We start from the raw sequence: 13,599 nt of genomic DNA, 5'->3' as shown, positions 1-13,599 counted from the left end.
AGAGGTGAAGAGGCAAGTGCAGGCAGGTTGGAGTGGGTGGAGAAAGGTGTCAGGAGTGTTGTGTGACAGAAGAGTGTCAGCAAGAATCAAAGGAAAGGTGTACAAGACAGTAGTGAGACCAGCTATGCTGTATGGGTTAGAGACTGTAGTGGTGAGGAAAAGACAAGAGGCAGAGATGGAGGGAGCAGAGATGAGGATGTTGAGGTTCTCTTTAGGAGGGACCAGGATGGAACGAGCACATCAGAGGGGCCGCTCAGGTTGATTGTTTTGGGGACAAGGTCATGGAGATAGAGCTGCCAGGCAAGAGGTCAAGAGGAAGGCCAAAGAGGAGATATATGCTATATGTGCTAAAAGAGGACATGAAGTTAATTGGGGCGAGAGTAGAGGATGCCAAGGATAGAGTTAGGTGGAAACAGATGATTCGCTGTGGTGACTCCTAATGGGAACAGCCGAAAGTTGAAGAAGAAGAAGAAGAAGAAGATACAAGGTTGCTTAGATTTCTGTCAAAGCCTGGTGTCACCATCAGTTTCCAGTGGTTTTCTTTTATGCTTCCTTCTGTCTGACTTTGCCTTGTGTTTTGGTTTCGCCCCTGCTCAGCCTCACTAGGAGTTAAGAGTTCAGAGACCATGAACAGGGAAGGGGGCATCATATTAATCATTTAAAAGCTGTAATTCAACATTTGGCAGAACCTGGAAGTGTCACTCTATAAATGTGACTCTGTTCTTCAGCAATTAGGAGGAACCACAACTCACAGCTATTTTGAATAAATGTGCAACAACGACTTTGCTTTTTACATAACAAGCACATTCTTGCCACCAGCCATTGTCACTTAGCTCTTGGAAAGCGCTGCTGTCTGTGTGGCAAATGGCGGGGGAGCAGAGCTGGAGACGAGTCAGCCTCCACTACTGCTGCCTTAGAGCAGATCTGATCTGGCTGTTTGGAAGAGAAAAGTGTTCCCAAGTCTTGAGGGAGAAAGAGAGACACTGGTTCAAAGCCAGGAAAACTGGCACACTATGTGAGCATGAGGGAGACTGATAGAGAGATGGAAGGAGAGAGAGACAGAGTGACAAGTAGGGGACTGATTAGTGAAATAAACCATTTTGAGCAGCAAAGGGAATCCCCCTGGGTGGAAGATAAGTGAACAGGAGGTGAGAGCCTCACAGACAAAGATAGGGAGGTGGTGAATAAAAGAGAGTAATGATTGGACAGATGATGGAAGATATCGGAGTAGATTTTACAAAACCTCTCTTTCTGTGAAACAGCAGGCAGAAACTTTCATTGTAGAGGAGAAAACTGTAAAGGGCACAGCAGGGGAGATAGTGAGAGAATGGGAGTAGGATAGAAACACAGACAGAGTGAGAGAGAGAGAGAGAGAGAGAGAGAGAGGGAAAATTGAGAGGAAGATAGATCAAGAGCACTGACAAACAGAAAGATCCAAAGTTGCCAGCTGAGCAGGGTGGTGGAGCACTCATGGTTTCTAAACCTCCACTTTCCTAAAGAGCTTCTCCTTCTCATTACAGATACATTTGATGGAGTTACTCCACTCCCCAGTGCCACTAGGCATCTTTATGCATTCATTAATTCACTTAGTAGAAGGAATGCATGAAGAGAAGGAAATGAAGAGAAAAGATCATATTTCTTGGTTTAGGAAAAATGAGTGTGTGGAAAGGGGCCAATAAAGTGGCTTGTTGGAGTTGAGTATTCTTGTTGTGCTACAGCTTCTGAGTCATGGACCAGGCCATATGAAATTCTAATCAGCTGTTTGACGAACACCTTGGTGCCACACAGGAGGGGAAAAAAGAGCCCTGTTGTGTCTAATATTCAGTGTGACAAGTGCTATGTGAGAGAGAGGGTGAGAGTGAAAACAGATATGGAGATAAATGCAGAGATGGTGTGAGCTGAATTCAACAGCACTGACATTTGAAGCGATGCAGTGTAGAAATGTAGCTCATGAATAGATTAAAGGCATAAAACCAATCAATTATTTACTATATTAATATCACGCTAGCTTGTGGTAGCACAGGAGGAACACACAGGCTGCATCCAGAGAGCCATCATCCATACATCCTCTATGAATATAGCTGCTAAATAAAGAAGTGTTTGAAGCATAAATCAAAAGCAGGGGTGTTGGTACATCTGTTTCAGTGGGTACCTGCATATTTGTCAGTTCTGCAGGTGGTGTGATCAACCGTCCCATACATTATAAGTAAGATTTGGAACATATTTATCCTAAAGCAACTGCCTGTGTCAGATGCTGTATGTCAATTTCTACAGTAACCACTCATCCTCTCTTTAATCACAGGTGGATAAAGGAAACAAAGCTCTATCACCCAGTCTATCCTCTCACATTTATCTTAACAAAATGTGACTTTTTCTAATGGTGAGAGTTGCAGTACTACCTAATTTAGCCTCACTGAGCAGGATTTAGTTTAGAAAAAGATATCTTGAGAATTCAATTTACAGTAGGTTAAACTATGAAAATTCTGAAACAAAAATAAAACACTACTTTCCTGTGATGAACAGGATCCATAAATAGGCAAGCAAACCATAGACTTCCAGTAGACAACTGGAAAGGGACTGAAGAACTGACTGTGTGGGTATTACATTGTTTCGTGTGAATACATCATCATTGTTCACTAGGTAAAAAAAAAAAAGTAAAAAGATCTGAGATGGATTCTCCCCTACTCTTGTGAAGTCTTACCCCAACACCTCATTACCTGACAATTGATATAAACAGCAGTTAGAGTATGTTCTCGTGGTGCTGGTTGAATTAAAAAACACACAGCCTCAACCAAGCAATAAACATTTTAGCAAGATTAAAGAAACACTGCTGTGTTTGTTCAGCATTTCTAATTTAATATGAAAATATGTGGAAGAAAATCCCTCTTCTGAATATAAGGAAAATACCCTTTAAACAAGTCTCATAATTCTCAGAAGAAATGTGTTGCATCCAGCCTAATGTAAGATAAAGCTTGAATATCAAAAAAAAAAAAAGAACAATTTTGCTCTCAGTTTAGCTTGAATCCATTTTATCACAAACGAGTCAACCTGCTGGTCTTTTTCTGGGAACATTTCCTGGTCCTTAACATCTTGATCCCGAGACTGTTTTTGTTCGTGTCTCATTGTCTTTTGTCTCAGCCACACACTGTTACATTGAGGATAGGTTGGGGTGCTCAGAAATGATTTTATTTGGCACATGAACAGTACTACACATGTTCTCGACACTTATTTTGATGCATTTTGCACCCAGTGTATTGCAGTGACGTGAACCCTTCCTCACTTTCCTCAGTCTACTGTAGTATGCAGACACCTCTATAAAAGAACCTCCTTCAAATATTCTGTGAGAGTGTGTAGCCTGTGGCTGTTCTCAAGCAGTGACCTGTCCAGGTAATATAGCCTTCTCATATTTGCTCACCGTCTCTCCAGGCTGCCGAGGGATGCCAACAAAAAGATGGTCCAGGAAGTTGGCGCTACGTCCGAGGCCCAGCACGGTGTAGGGCAGCTGGAGGGAGAAGTGAGCTGATTGGCTCAGCTGTCCGGCTGCAGGAAGGGAGGCAGAGAAAGGACACAGTTTTTTTTATGTCATTAAAAGGGTGCATTCTTCTCAGCACATACTGTGACCACACTGGGATAACTAACAAGCCTTTTCTTCTACAAGGGTTTCTTCCTCCTACATATTGGCTACGGTGTGGCTCTGCTGGTGACAATGTCGGACCTTTGGTCCACAACTGTGTTTCAGACCGAAATACCTGAACAGCTTTTGGATGGATTGCCCTGAAATTTGTACACTAATTCATGGTCCGCAGAGGAAGGATCTCCTGACTTATTCTCCAGCACTGCTGTGAATTTTGCTAAAATGTCTACCTCTGTCGGATGTTATGAAATATGAAATTTGGTACACTTGTACATGTCTCCCTCAGGATGAAATGTAAAACTTTAGTGATTCTCTGACACCATAATCAGGCGGCTGCAGACTGATAGGCTACATTCACATTAGCTGCTGAAGGGGCCTAAATCCAACTTGTTTCCCCTCCAAGGGACTCAGTTCTGATTGATTTTTCATGAATATGTGAACAATCCAAATCTGACTTTTTCTAATCAGATCCATACAGTATGTGGACCTAGATCCGATTCATATCCAATCTCAGACTATGTGAGCGCTGTGAGAATTGTCTGATCATAAATCCTGTGGTTTTGTCAACATCTTGCTCCTCTGTGCGTGCACATTCAGTGTCGGCCCCTCACAGAGCAGTAAAAATAAACATGGAGGAGATCAACGCCAGTGAGGGGGGCCAGTGGAGAGATGAGGACGCACCACCTTTGTTGGACATTTAAGCAGAAGGTTCTGATCAAGCCAAACTGGAGAGAACATGGCACAGCTGAGCAGTTTCTGAGGAAGTTGAACAAACTGACGTTATTGTTGTTCATATGTAGCTCACAGTTCAGTTAAACCTACACATGTGAGGGAGTTTAGGACTTCAACAATGTTCACACTGACAGTGGGTAGATGCCACTTATAAACATGAATGTGAACCATACAAACAGATCAAATCTGACTACAGTAAAAGATCAGAATTGAGCATTAAGGTCTGTAATGTGACGATAGCCTTACTCTTATTATTTTATTAATTATTAATAGAGTTGATCTGCATTAAGAATGTAAAGGGCTGTTGTACATTCAGTGTTAAGATTAACACTGGTTACATTAAGCGTGTTAAGATGTTCTTCTGAGGGTTGCCAGTACAGTTTGATGCTTTTGGCTGGTTAGTCACTTATTGCTCTTTTTTTCTTATTTTGAAGATGCTATAAAATCCAATTACAGGAGCCGTCCCTGGTAGGCTAGTGGTTAAGGCGCAGCGCTCTCGCCGCTGCGGTCAGGGTTGCGTCAGGAAGGGCATCCGGCGTAAAACACATGCCAAATGTCAACATGTGAGTCGTCAGTGTGACGATTCGCTGTGGTGACGATTCGCTGTGGTGACCCCTAAACGGGAAAAGCCGAAGTGACTTTCTTTTTATAAAATACAGTTACAGCCTTCTCGTGATGAATCAGTGGTCAACAAGGTGCGATGAAGGGGGAACACACAGAGGTCCTCAACTGACAGCATTTTATATTTCTTCAAGTTTGATACAAAGGGCACCACTAATATTGTCATACCCAGTCATGCTAATGTCCGAGCCTGGTCACCATCTTGTACTCCTCATTTGCATATTTGGGTATATAGTTAAAAAAAAAAAGGGAATCTTCATAATTATTTTTTAAAATATCTCTACTTAAATCTATATCTCACAGTGTTTTGATGCCTTTTTTAAATATTCTGTGAACAAGGCAGCACCATAAACGGTGCACATTTTCATTCATCACTTTCTGCTTAATACAACTGATTGGATGATTACCATGACCCCCCATTTACTTCACTGTTCTTATGACACTGCAACTGCCATGGCGCTGTTTTCCCAAAGGGACCATTAAAGTTCTATGTAATGTAATGTAATCAATTCTAACTTAACCTACTCTGACCAAGACTGTCAGTGATATGACTAAAATGTGCAAGCAAACACAATGAGAGGGATGAGGAATAAACAAGAACCAGGAGTGACCGAGCCAGAGGGGCTGCAGTGTGAGACCTTGTGTTCTGACATGAAGAACCTTCATAAAAGATACAAATCAGAGTGAGACACCTGAGGCCAGTCCAACACCTACCTGTCTTCTCACCTATCCTGTAATCTTTCCCTCCTCACTTACTATTCTCATCCATCCCTTAGTCTTGCTTCCTCTTTGCTCATCCCTCTCTCCTCTCCCCTGATGCATCACTCTGATGCAGCTTTTACTTGTTTTGCTTCCCTTTCTTTTCCTCCCTCCTGTTCTCTCTCCCCTTCAGCTGCCGTATCTCGCCCACGCCACCCAACTCTGCCAAGTGCAGCCAACATAAATCAACCTCTACGTAGTAAACAAAGAGAGGGAAGGAGAGAGTGAAAGATGGAAGAAGAAGAAGAAAAGAAAGCCCCGAGGTAGTCAGTGATCAGAACTAATGTGGATGGACTGCGCATTGCAGGCCGAGAGGAGCACAGCAGCTCTGCTTTTCTGTCTCTCCATTTTTTAAATCTATGCCTAACCTCAGTTCAGTTTTAAAAATTGTACAGTTCACTTTTGGCCACCTCAGCTGAACCTGGGTCAGGCCATTCCATCTCACAGCACCTCAATATTTCACTTCTTTTATGCTTTTTCATAATGTATGAAAAAACCTGGCATTTTACCTCGGGAACAATTCACACAGGACAAAAAAAGATCAGCCAGTGGATGAAAGTGAGTAATTAACTCAGGCAAAACCAGTAGTGGCAATTTTATGGTGTCAGCGCAGTAAAAGCCTGTCCATGAAGCTGTTCTAGCTCCAGTCAGTCTGAGTGCTAAATAAACCCATCGATTTTTGCCACCTTCGACCAAAGAAAGCTTTTCATCAACTGTCGCTCCCAGCTTTTTAGGTTGTGGTGTTGTGAAGAGGCAGCATAATTTCTTTAATGGCACACTGCAGATAGTGAAAGAGAGGGTGAAAGAGAGAGAAATACTGGCTCTTTCCAGGAAGCTGAACACAGTTTCACTGACATTGACTTGTTCAGGGCAGTACAAAGCCCTGGCTCCTAGCACACACTGAAGATGAATTTATTGAGTGGTGCCTGTGTGTGGGTAGGAGAACTGTACCAGATCAGATCAAGTTTGGTTCTGCTGAATGCGACTGTACGCAGGATTATAACTTGTGATCTGGTTCGATAAAACAGAACAAGATTCTGTTCGCTGAAACAGGGAGAGGCATACAATCAGAATGACAATTAACTCAGCTAAAAGCCATGTGAGTGGCATGGCTCAACATTAGATGATGTCTGGAGATCTGGACCACTATGGTATCATGGAAATACCAACAACTAATGGATGGATTTTCACAAAATCAACTTTTCTTCTATTACAGTTTAGCTTATTTATATTTTTGGTTTTTAGTGGTTTTAGTAGGATTTGAGTGGTGGAAGAAGTTCTCAGATCCCTTACTTAAGTGAATGAATGAATGTCACTTTTGGCTTTTCCCGTTAGGGTTCGCCTCAGCAAATCGTCATACTGACGATTTGCATGTTGACATTTGGCACGTTTTACACTGGATGCCCTTCCCTTCTTGAACCTGGGCCGCAGTGGCGAGAACGCTGCGCCCTAACCACTAGTCTATCAGGGTCTGGGAGATCCCTTACTTAAGTAAAGGTAGCAATACAACAGTGTAAAAATACTCAGTTACAAGTAAAAGTCCTTAAGCAAAAGTTCAAAAGTATTAGCATCAAAACATACTGTCATGATTTTGTCCTGCCTGTTTCTGGTCTCATGCTTTTATTTTGACATTACTTCCTGTTTCAGTTTCACCTCAGCTTCGGACTCTTTACTCCAATCAGCGGTTATTGTTTGCACCTGTTTTCACCCCAAACACAAAGACATGTAGGACAATAAAAAAGATGAGGATGCAAGAAAATTGACTTTGGCTGATGTCCTTTAAACACTGGAGAAGCAAAACCAAGCATTGCATCTTGTGTAAGGCTCTGACTTAAAACAAAAATGAAAGAACCAAGACTCGGGCCTTTTTGGCAGTCCTGCCTTCTGTACACTCACAAAGACATGGAAATAAAGCTGCCAAATGTCGGTAGAGGTGTCAAGGTAATACAGCTGGGGGATTAGACCAACTAAACCTAATGCTACCAACCAGCAGCAAGAAAGCAGGGCTATCTCTAAGCATTTAGTGTTAGATTTGTTCTGCTTATGCTGACCAGCTCTGCAACAACATCTTTCAACCATGAATACCTCAAATCCTCTTCACTGACTCCTGTTTTTATTAGGAAGCAGAGTATTTGTCTACATGGGTAACCCATTTTAAATCAGCCCACTGCCTCTCGATGTCTCATACTGAACCCTGTCATCAGGCTCGACAGCATTTTTGAGGAGACTGGAACTTTAAGCCGGTCTTGGTTTGATATTTTTAACAAACTGATGCTCCCAGTCAGTAGGCAAGAGGTGTTTGGCTTGCACTCGGCCACTCAGCAGGGTGGAGTGGGTCTGAGTGTGTGTGTCGGTGTGTGTATGATGGAGGATTAAGCAAGGTTATGTTGCAAGCAGGGAGTCTGGCTTAATGTCTGCTGAGTGCTGTGTGTGTGTGGCTAAGAAGTGTGGCCACAGCTGAAGCCATTTCACAGGACTGGGTGGTTGGCAAAGGGTATTATGCAGAACAGTGTCTGTATTGTGTGTGTGTGTATGTGTTTGTGCAAGTGAGAGAACGAGCGAGAGAGAGAGAGAGAGAGAGAGAGAGTGTTGGTCTGTTTCTATGCTATCTCCCTATAGCAGAGCCAGTAGAGGCCTTGGCAGGGAATGCCACCCCACATACATGACTGACAGCCTACAATCCATCTCTTAGAAGACAAAGCAGCACAGGCAGTCAGCTTTGGTTTGTATGTGTATGTGTGAACATACTGTATGTGTGCAATTTTCAGAAGCTCTAAAATACACACACACACACACACAAACACACACACCTGAAAGTAAAGACTGATTTCTAAAGATTATGGGTTGATTTCCACTGAAAGAAAAAAGGAGAAAGAAAAATAAAATGAAATAAATGAAGTAGAAGAATCTGCTCTTTTCCACCTGAGTATATAATTATACTTTTATTTATAGATTTTAATTATTCCAGAACAAAGGTGTTTCTGTCCCTCAAAAAACTTATTCCAAGCACACTGATGTCTGGTGGACTGAACTTGATCATTCACTCATCCATCTAAAACTTTAGGGTTGAGGAGATTGAAAATTGCACTGGTAAATAAATATATAGATAAAATAGTGACCTTAAGAAAGCAGGGTGTGTTTAAAGGTCTTGACCATAGGTAAGCCACAACAAGACAATAAAATCAAAAGGACAAGCTTTTTCAGAGTCTGCATCCAGTCTGGACAAATTAGCAATCTTAGTGATGTGGGTAGAGGCTACTACATCTAATGCCATGTATCACTGAAGAAAAGGCAGTGTGCTTTATAACTGATGTTTGCAGATCTTCAATTTCTATGATGCACCCACTTAACAAATCCTTTTTTGAGGAGCACTTAAGATTACATTTTGATATTACAATAAACTTGGAGGAATCAAAAGATTGAGCAGTTGCAGTGCTGCAATTTGCACTGAAAGAGAGGCAAAAGCATTACAAAATTGGTGGTAAGCCATAGACAGAGAAGGCTATTTGTGCTGCTCTGTATCCTTTCACTCATACACAGTAATATATACTGCAAAAATCACTCAATTCTACAATTCTTTTGGCTTGATCTGAAATTGTTGCTGACTCAGATTTGATAACTGTAATGTGTCCTAGCCTCTAAAAACTCTGTGTTATTCTGAGTCTTGCAGAGTTCTGAGGACTGTTTTGGTGGCTTTCATCAACATGTGAACCCATCTAATTTACACCTAAGATGTTGGCTTACACCTGTACAGTATCCATACAGCTCCCCATGGTACAAAACATGCTTGTGTGTTATGACTTTGGTATGCTAGGTCAGTGAGTACTCAGTTAGTATTGAGCATTCTGGGTGCAACCAATTCAGCATATTAACAGTTTTTAGATGTAGCAGTGTTGAGGCTGGATTTAGGACATTTGAATTACATTTTACCTACAGTGGATTGTAGTACAAGTGTTTTTTGGCCTGTTGAAACAAATTTTCATTGTACTGTCATTATCATTCCTCACTTTCAGTAGATTGCAAAGAGAAAATCAAGGATTTTGGGATATGAGTGCTCTCCCTGATAATGAAGTGGGCAAACTTTACTTCCTCATGAACAAGCAAGGTGAAAAATGTGAGAAACACTGGAACCAGACAGACAGAGAGAGAACATGGATGCCTCTGAGGGAGCTGCAACATACAATATAATTCCTACTGTTTCCTGTTCCTATGTTAATCGTATTCACTTCCTGTTTACTGTGTCTGCACCATGTTGTGCTTGTTACCAGATTGCTTACGGATTGGGCTCACTGATTTCTAGGTTTATCTGAACATCAGCAAATTCTTTGAGTCACAGTATATGCCTGCACTACTTAAGCACCTATGTTACAGAATTTCTTGCTAATTTCCAAATTTAATTTGCTACTTTAGGTCAGCTAGCTTAGAAGTTAGCTAAGATAGTACCTTAGTTACTTCTTGTCCTTATTTCTCTTGATTGGAGTGCAGTATGTTCAGTTATTCTTCTGCCTCCTTTAGCGATAATGATATTTGTAATAAATGTCAGGTGCTAGCAGCATTGGAGGCGAGGCTCACCAAATTGGAAACATTGGTCCGCACCATGGAAAACAGCCCAGCTTGTCAGGCCCATGTAGCTGGTGCAGAGCCTCCTAGACATGGCTCAGTCCAAACTAGCCGCACCCCAGGGCTTCCCGAGCAGCCGGGATCTTAGTCAGACGGCTGGGTGACAATTGGAAGAGTCGTAACTCGAAACAAATGCTCACTGTGCATCACCTGCCTGTTCACGTTTCAAAACAATGTTCCCCACTCAGTGACACACCCGCTGAGAAAACTCTGGTAATTGGTGACTCCATAGTCAGAAACCTGAAGTTAGAGACACCAGCGGCCATAGTCAAATGTTTTCCTGGGGCCAGAGCGGGCGACATTGAATGCTATGTGAAGCTGCTGACTAAGGATAAGCGTAAATACAATAAGATTGGTATTTTTGTTGGCGCTAATGACTCCTCACTAAAATTTATATTGAGTTGGTGTGTAACTTTGCCAAAACCATGTCGGACTCTGTAGTTTTGACTGGACCCCTACCCAATGTGACCAGTGATGACATGTTTAGCCACATGTCGTCATTCAACCACTGGCTGTCTAGGTGGTACCCAGAAAATGATGTGGCATTCATATACCACTGGAAAACATTTTGGGGAAAACCTGGTCTGATTAGCAGAGACGGCATCCATCCCACTTTGGGTGGTGGTGGTGCGGCTCTCTTATCTAGAAATCTGGAAGAGTTTATTTTACAACCTGAATTATGACAAACCAGAGTTGAGTCCAGGATGCAGAGTTGCAGTCTTACACGCATCTCTTCTGTCTCTTTGCAGCCACTACCCACCCAAAACCCCAAGCACCCCATAGAGACTGTGTCTGCCCCCGCCCACCTAAATTATATAAATCAAGAATCAACTCGAGAGGAGTTATTCATAAGAACCTAATTAAAATTAAGACTACTCCTCTTACAAAACAAAATAACAAGACAATCAAATGTGGACTATTAAATATCAGATCTCTCTCATCTAAATCTTTGTTAGTGAATGATTTGATAAGTGAACATCACATTGACTTATTGTGTCTTACTGAAACATGGTTACAGCAGGAAGAATATGTCAGTCTAAATGAATCCACTCCACCTGGTCACAGTAACTGTCACATCCCTCGAAACACAGGCCGAGGTGGTGGCGTGGCAGCGATCTTTGACTCAAGCCTATTAATCAACCCTAGACCTAAACATAGTTATAACTCATTTGAAAGTCTCACCCTGAGTCTCTCACACCCAAACTGGAAAACTCAAAAGCCTGTTCTGTTTGTTATTGTATACCGTCCACCTGCTCCTTATTCAGAGTTTTTAAGTGAATTCTCAGACTTTGTCTGATTTAGTGCTTAGTACAGATAAAATAATCATAGTAGGCGACTTTAATATTCATGTAGATGCTGACAATGACAGCCTCAACAATGCATTCTGTTCATTATTAGACTCAGTTGGCTTCTCTCAAACTGTAAATAAACCCACTCACTGTTTTAATCACACTCTCGATCTTGTTCTGACATATGGCATCGAAACTGAACACTTAATAGTTTTTCCCCATAACCCTCTTCTGTCTGACCATTTTCTAATAACTATTGAATATACATTAATGGATTATACTCTATGTGGGAAAAAAATTCCACTACAGTAGATGTCTATCTGACAATGCTGTTACCAAGTTTAAGGAAATAATTCAATCATTAATTACTTCAGTGCCGTTTGCCAACACAGTGGAAGGAGGCCACCTTAACTTTACTCCCACACAAGTCGATAATCTTGTTGATAAAAGCCTTTCATAGTGCCAGATCTGCATATTATTCATCACTGATTGAGGAAAATAAGAACAACCCCAGGTTTCTTTTCAGCACTGTAGCCAGGCTGACAAAGAGCCACAGTGCTGTTGAGCTTAACATTCCCTTAGATCTCAGCAGCAATGACTTCATGAGCTTCTTTACAAATAAAATCACAACCATTAGAGAAAAAAATAATCAAATCATTCCCTCAATTCTCACAGATGTGCCATCAAATACAATGGCTTTAGAAACATCTGTAAGACCCCATTTATATTTAGACCGCTTGTCTCCCATAGATGTCTCTGAATTTACCTCAACAATTGCTTCATCTAAATCGTCAACATGTCTCGTAGACCCATCCCGACCGGGCTGCTCAAAGATGCTTTACCCCTGATCAACACATCCATACTAGATCTGATTAACCTCTTTCTATTAACAGGTTATGTTCCACAGGCTTTTAAGGTTGCTGCAATTAAACCTCTACTCAAAAAGCCTACTCTTGACCCAGGTGTCCTAGCTAATTATAGACTGATATCTAATCTCCTTTTTATTTCTAAAATCCTTGAAAAAGCTGCCAGAGGATTTTCACTCTGGTTTTAGAGTCCATCATAGTACAGAATCTGCACTGGTCAAAGTCACCAACGATCTCCTCCTAGCCTCAGACAAAGTACTCATCTCTATACTTGTCCTCTTAGATCTCAGTGCTGCTTTTGGTACCAATGATCACTATTACAGAGACATTATTATTTGGATTAAAGGAACTGCACTATGTTGGTTCAAAACTTATTTATCAGAAAGATTCCAATTTGTTCATGCTAATGATGAATCTTCCACACAGACTGAAGTTAGTCATGGTGTTCCACAGGGCTCTGTGTTAGGTCCAGTTCTCTTCACTAGATACATTCTGCATGTTATTAGGAAACACAGCATACATTCTCATTGCTACACAGATGATACCTAGTTATATTATCTATGAACCCAGATGAATCAGATTAGTTGGTCAAACTTCAAGCATGTCTTAAAGACAAAGGCCTGGATGACCTGCAACTTCTTACTTCTAAACTCTGACAAAACTGAAGTCATTGTACTTGGGCCTGAAAATCTTACAAATATACTATCTAACTATGTAGTTATTCTAGATGACATAGCTCTCGCCTCCAATACTGCTTTGAGGAACCTTGGAGTCATTTTTGTCCAGGATTTGTCCTTTAAATCACACATAAACCAAGTACTGCCTTTTTTACCTGCGCAATATTGCCAAAATCTGCAACATTCTCTCTCAAAGTGATACAGAAAAACTGGTCCATGCATTTGTTACTTCCAGGCTGGACTACTGTAACTCTTTACTATCAGGATGTCCCAATAATTCCCTAAAAAGCCTCCAGTTAATCCAAAATGCTGCAGCCAGAGTACTGACAGGAACTAGCAAGAGAGATCATATCTCTCCCATATTAGCTTCTCTCCACTGGCTCCCTGTAAAATCCAGAATA

General features: G+C 41.5%; 1 protein-coding gene across 1 annotated transcript in view; it reads right to left on the bottom strand.

The window, feature by feature from the left end:
• itfg1 (integrin alpha FG-GAP repeat containing 1) overlaps nt 1-13,599 on the bottom strand; it is a 187,427-nt gene that overhangs the window by 12,417 nt on the left and 161,411 nt on the right. The window contains exon 15 of the mRNA XM_020617139.1: nt 3,416-3,540. Within this exon, the coding sequence (XP_020472795.1) occupies nt 3,416-3,540 (125 nt within the window). The remainder of the gene's footprint in view (nt 1-3,415; nt 3,541-13,599) is intronic.

Source organism: Monopterus albus, unplaced genomic scaffold, assembly GCF_001952655.1.
Source record: "Monopterus albus unplaced genomic scaffold, M_albus_1.0 scaffold186.1, whole genome shotgun sequence".
In the NCBI taxonomy this organism is placed as follows: domain Eukaryota; kingdom Metazoa; phylum Chordata; class Actinopteri; order Synbranchiformes; family Synbranchidae; genus Monopterus; species Monopterus albus.
This window is presented reverse-complemented; position numbering and strand designations above follow the sequence as displayed.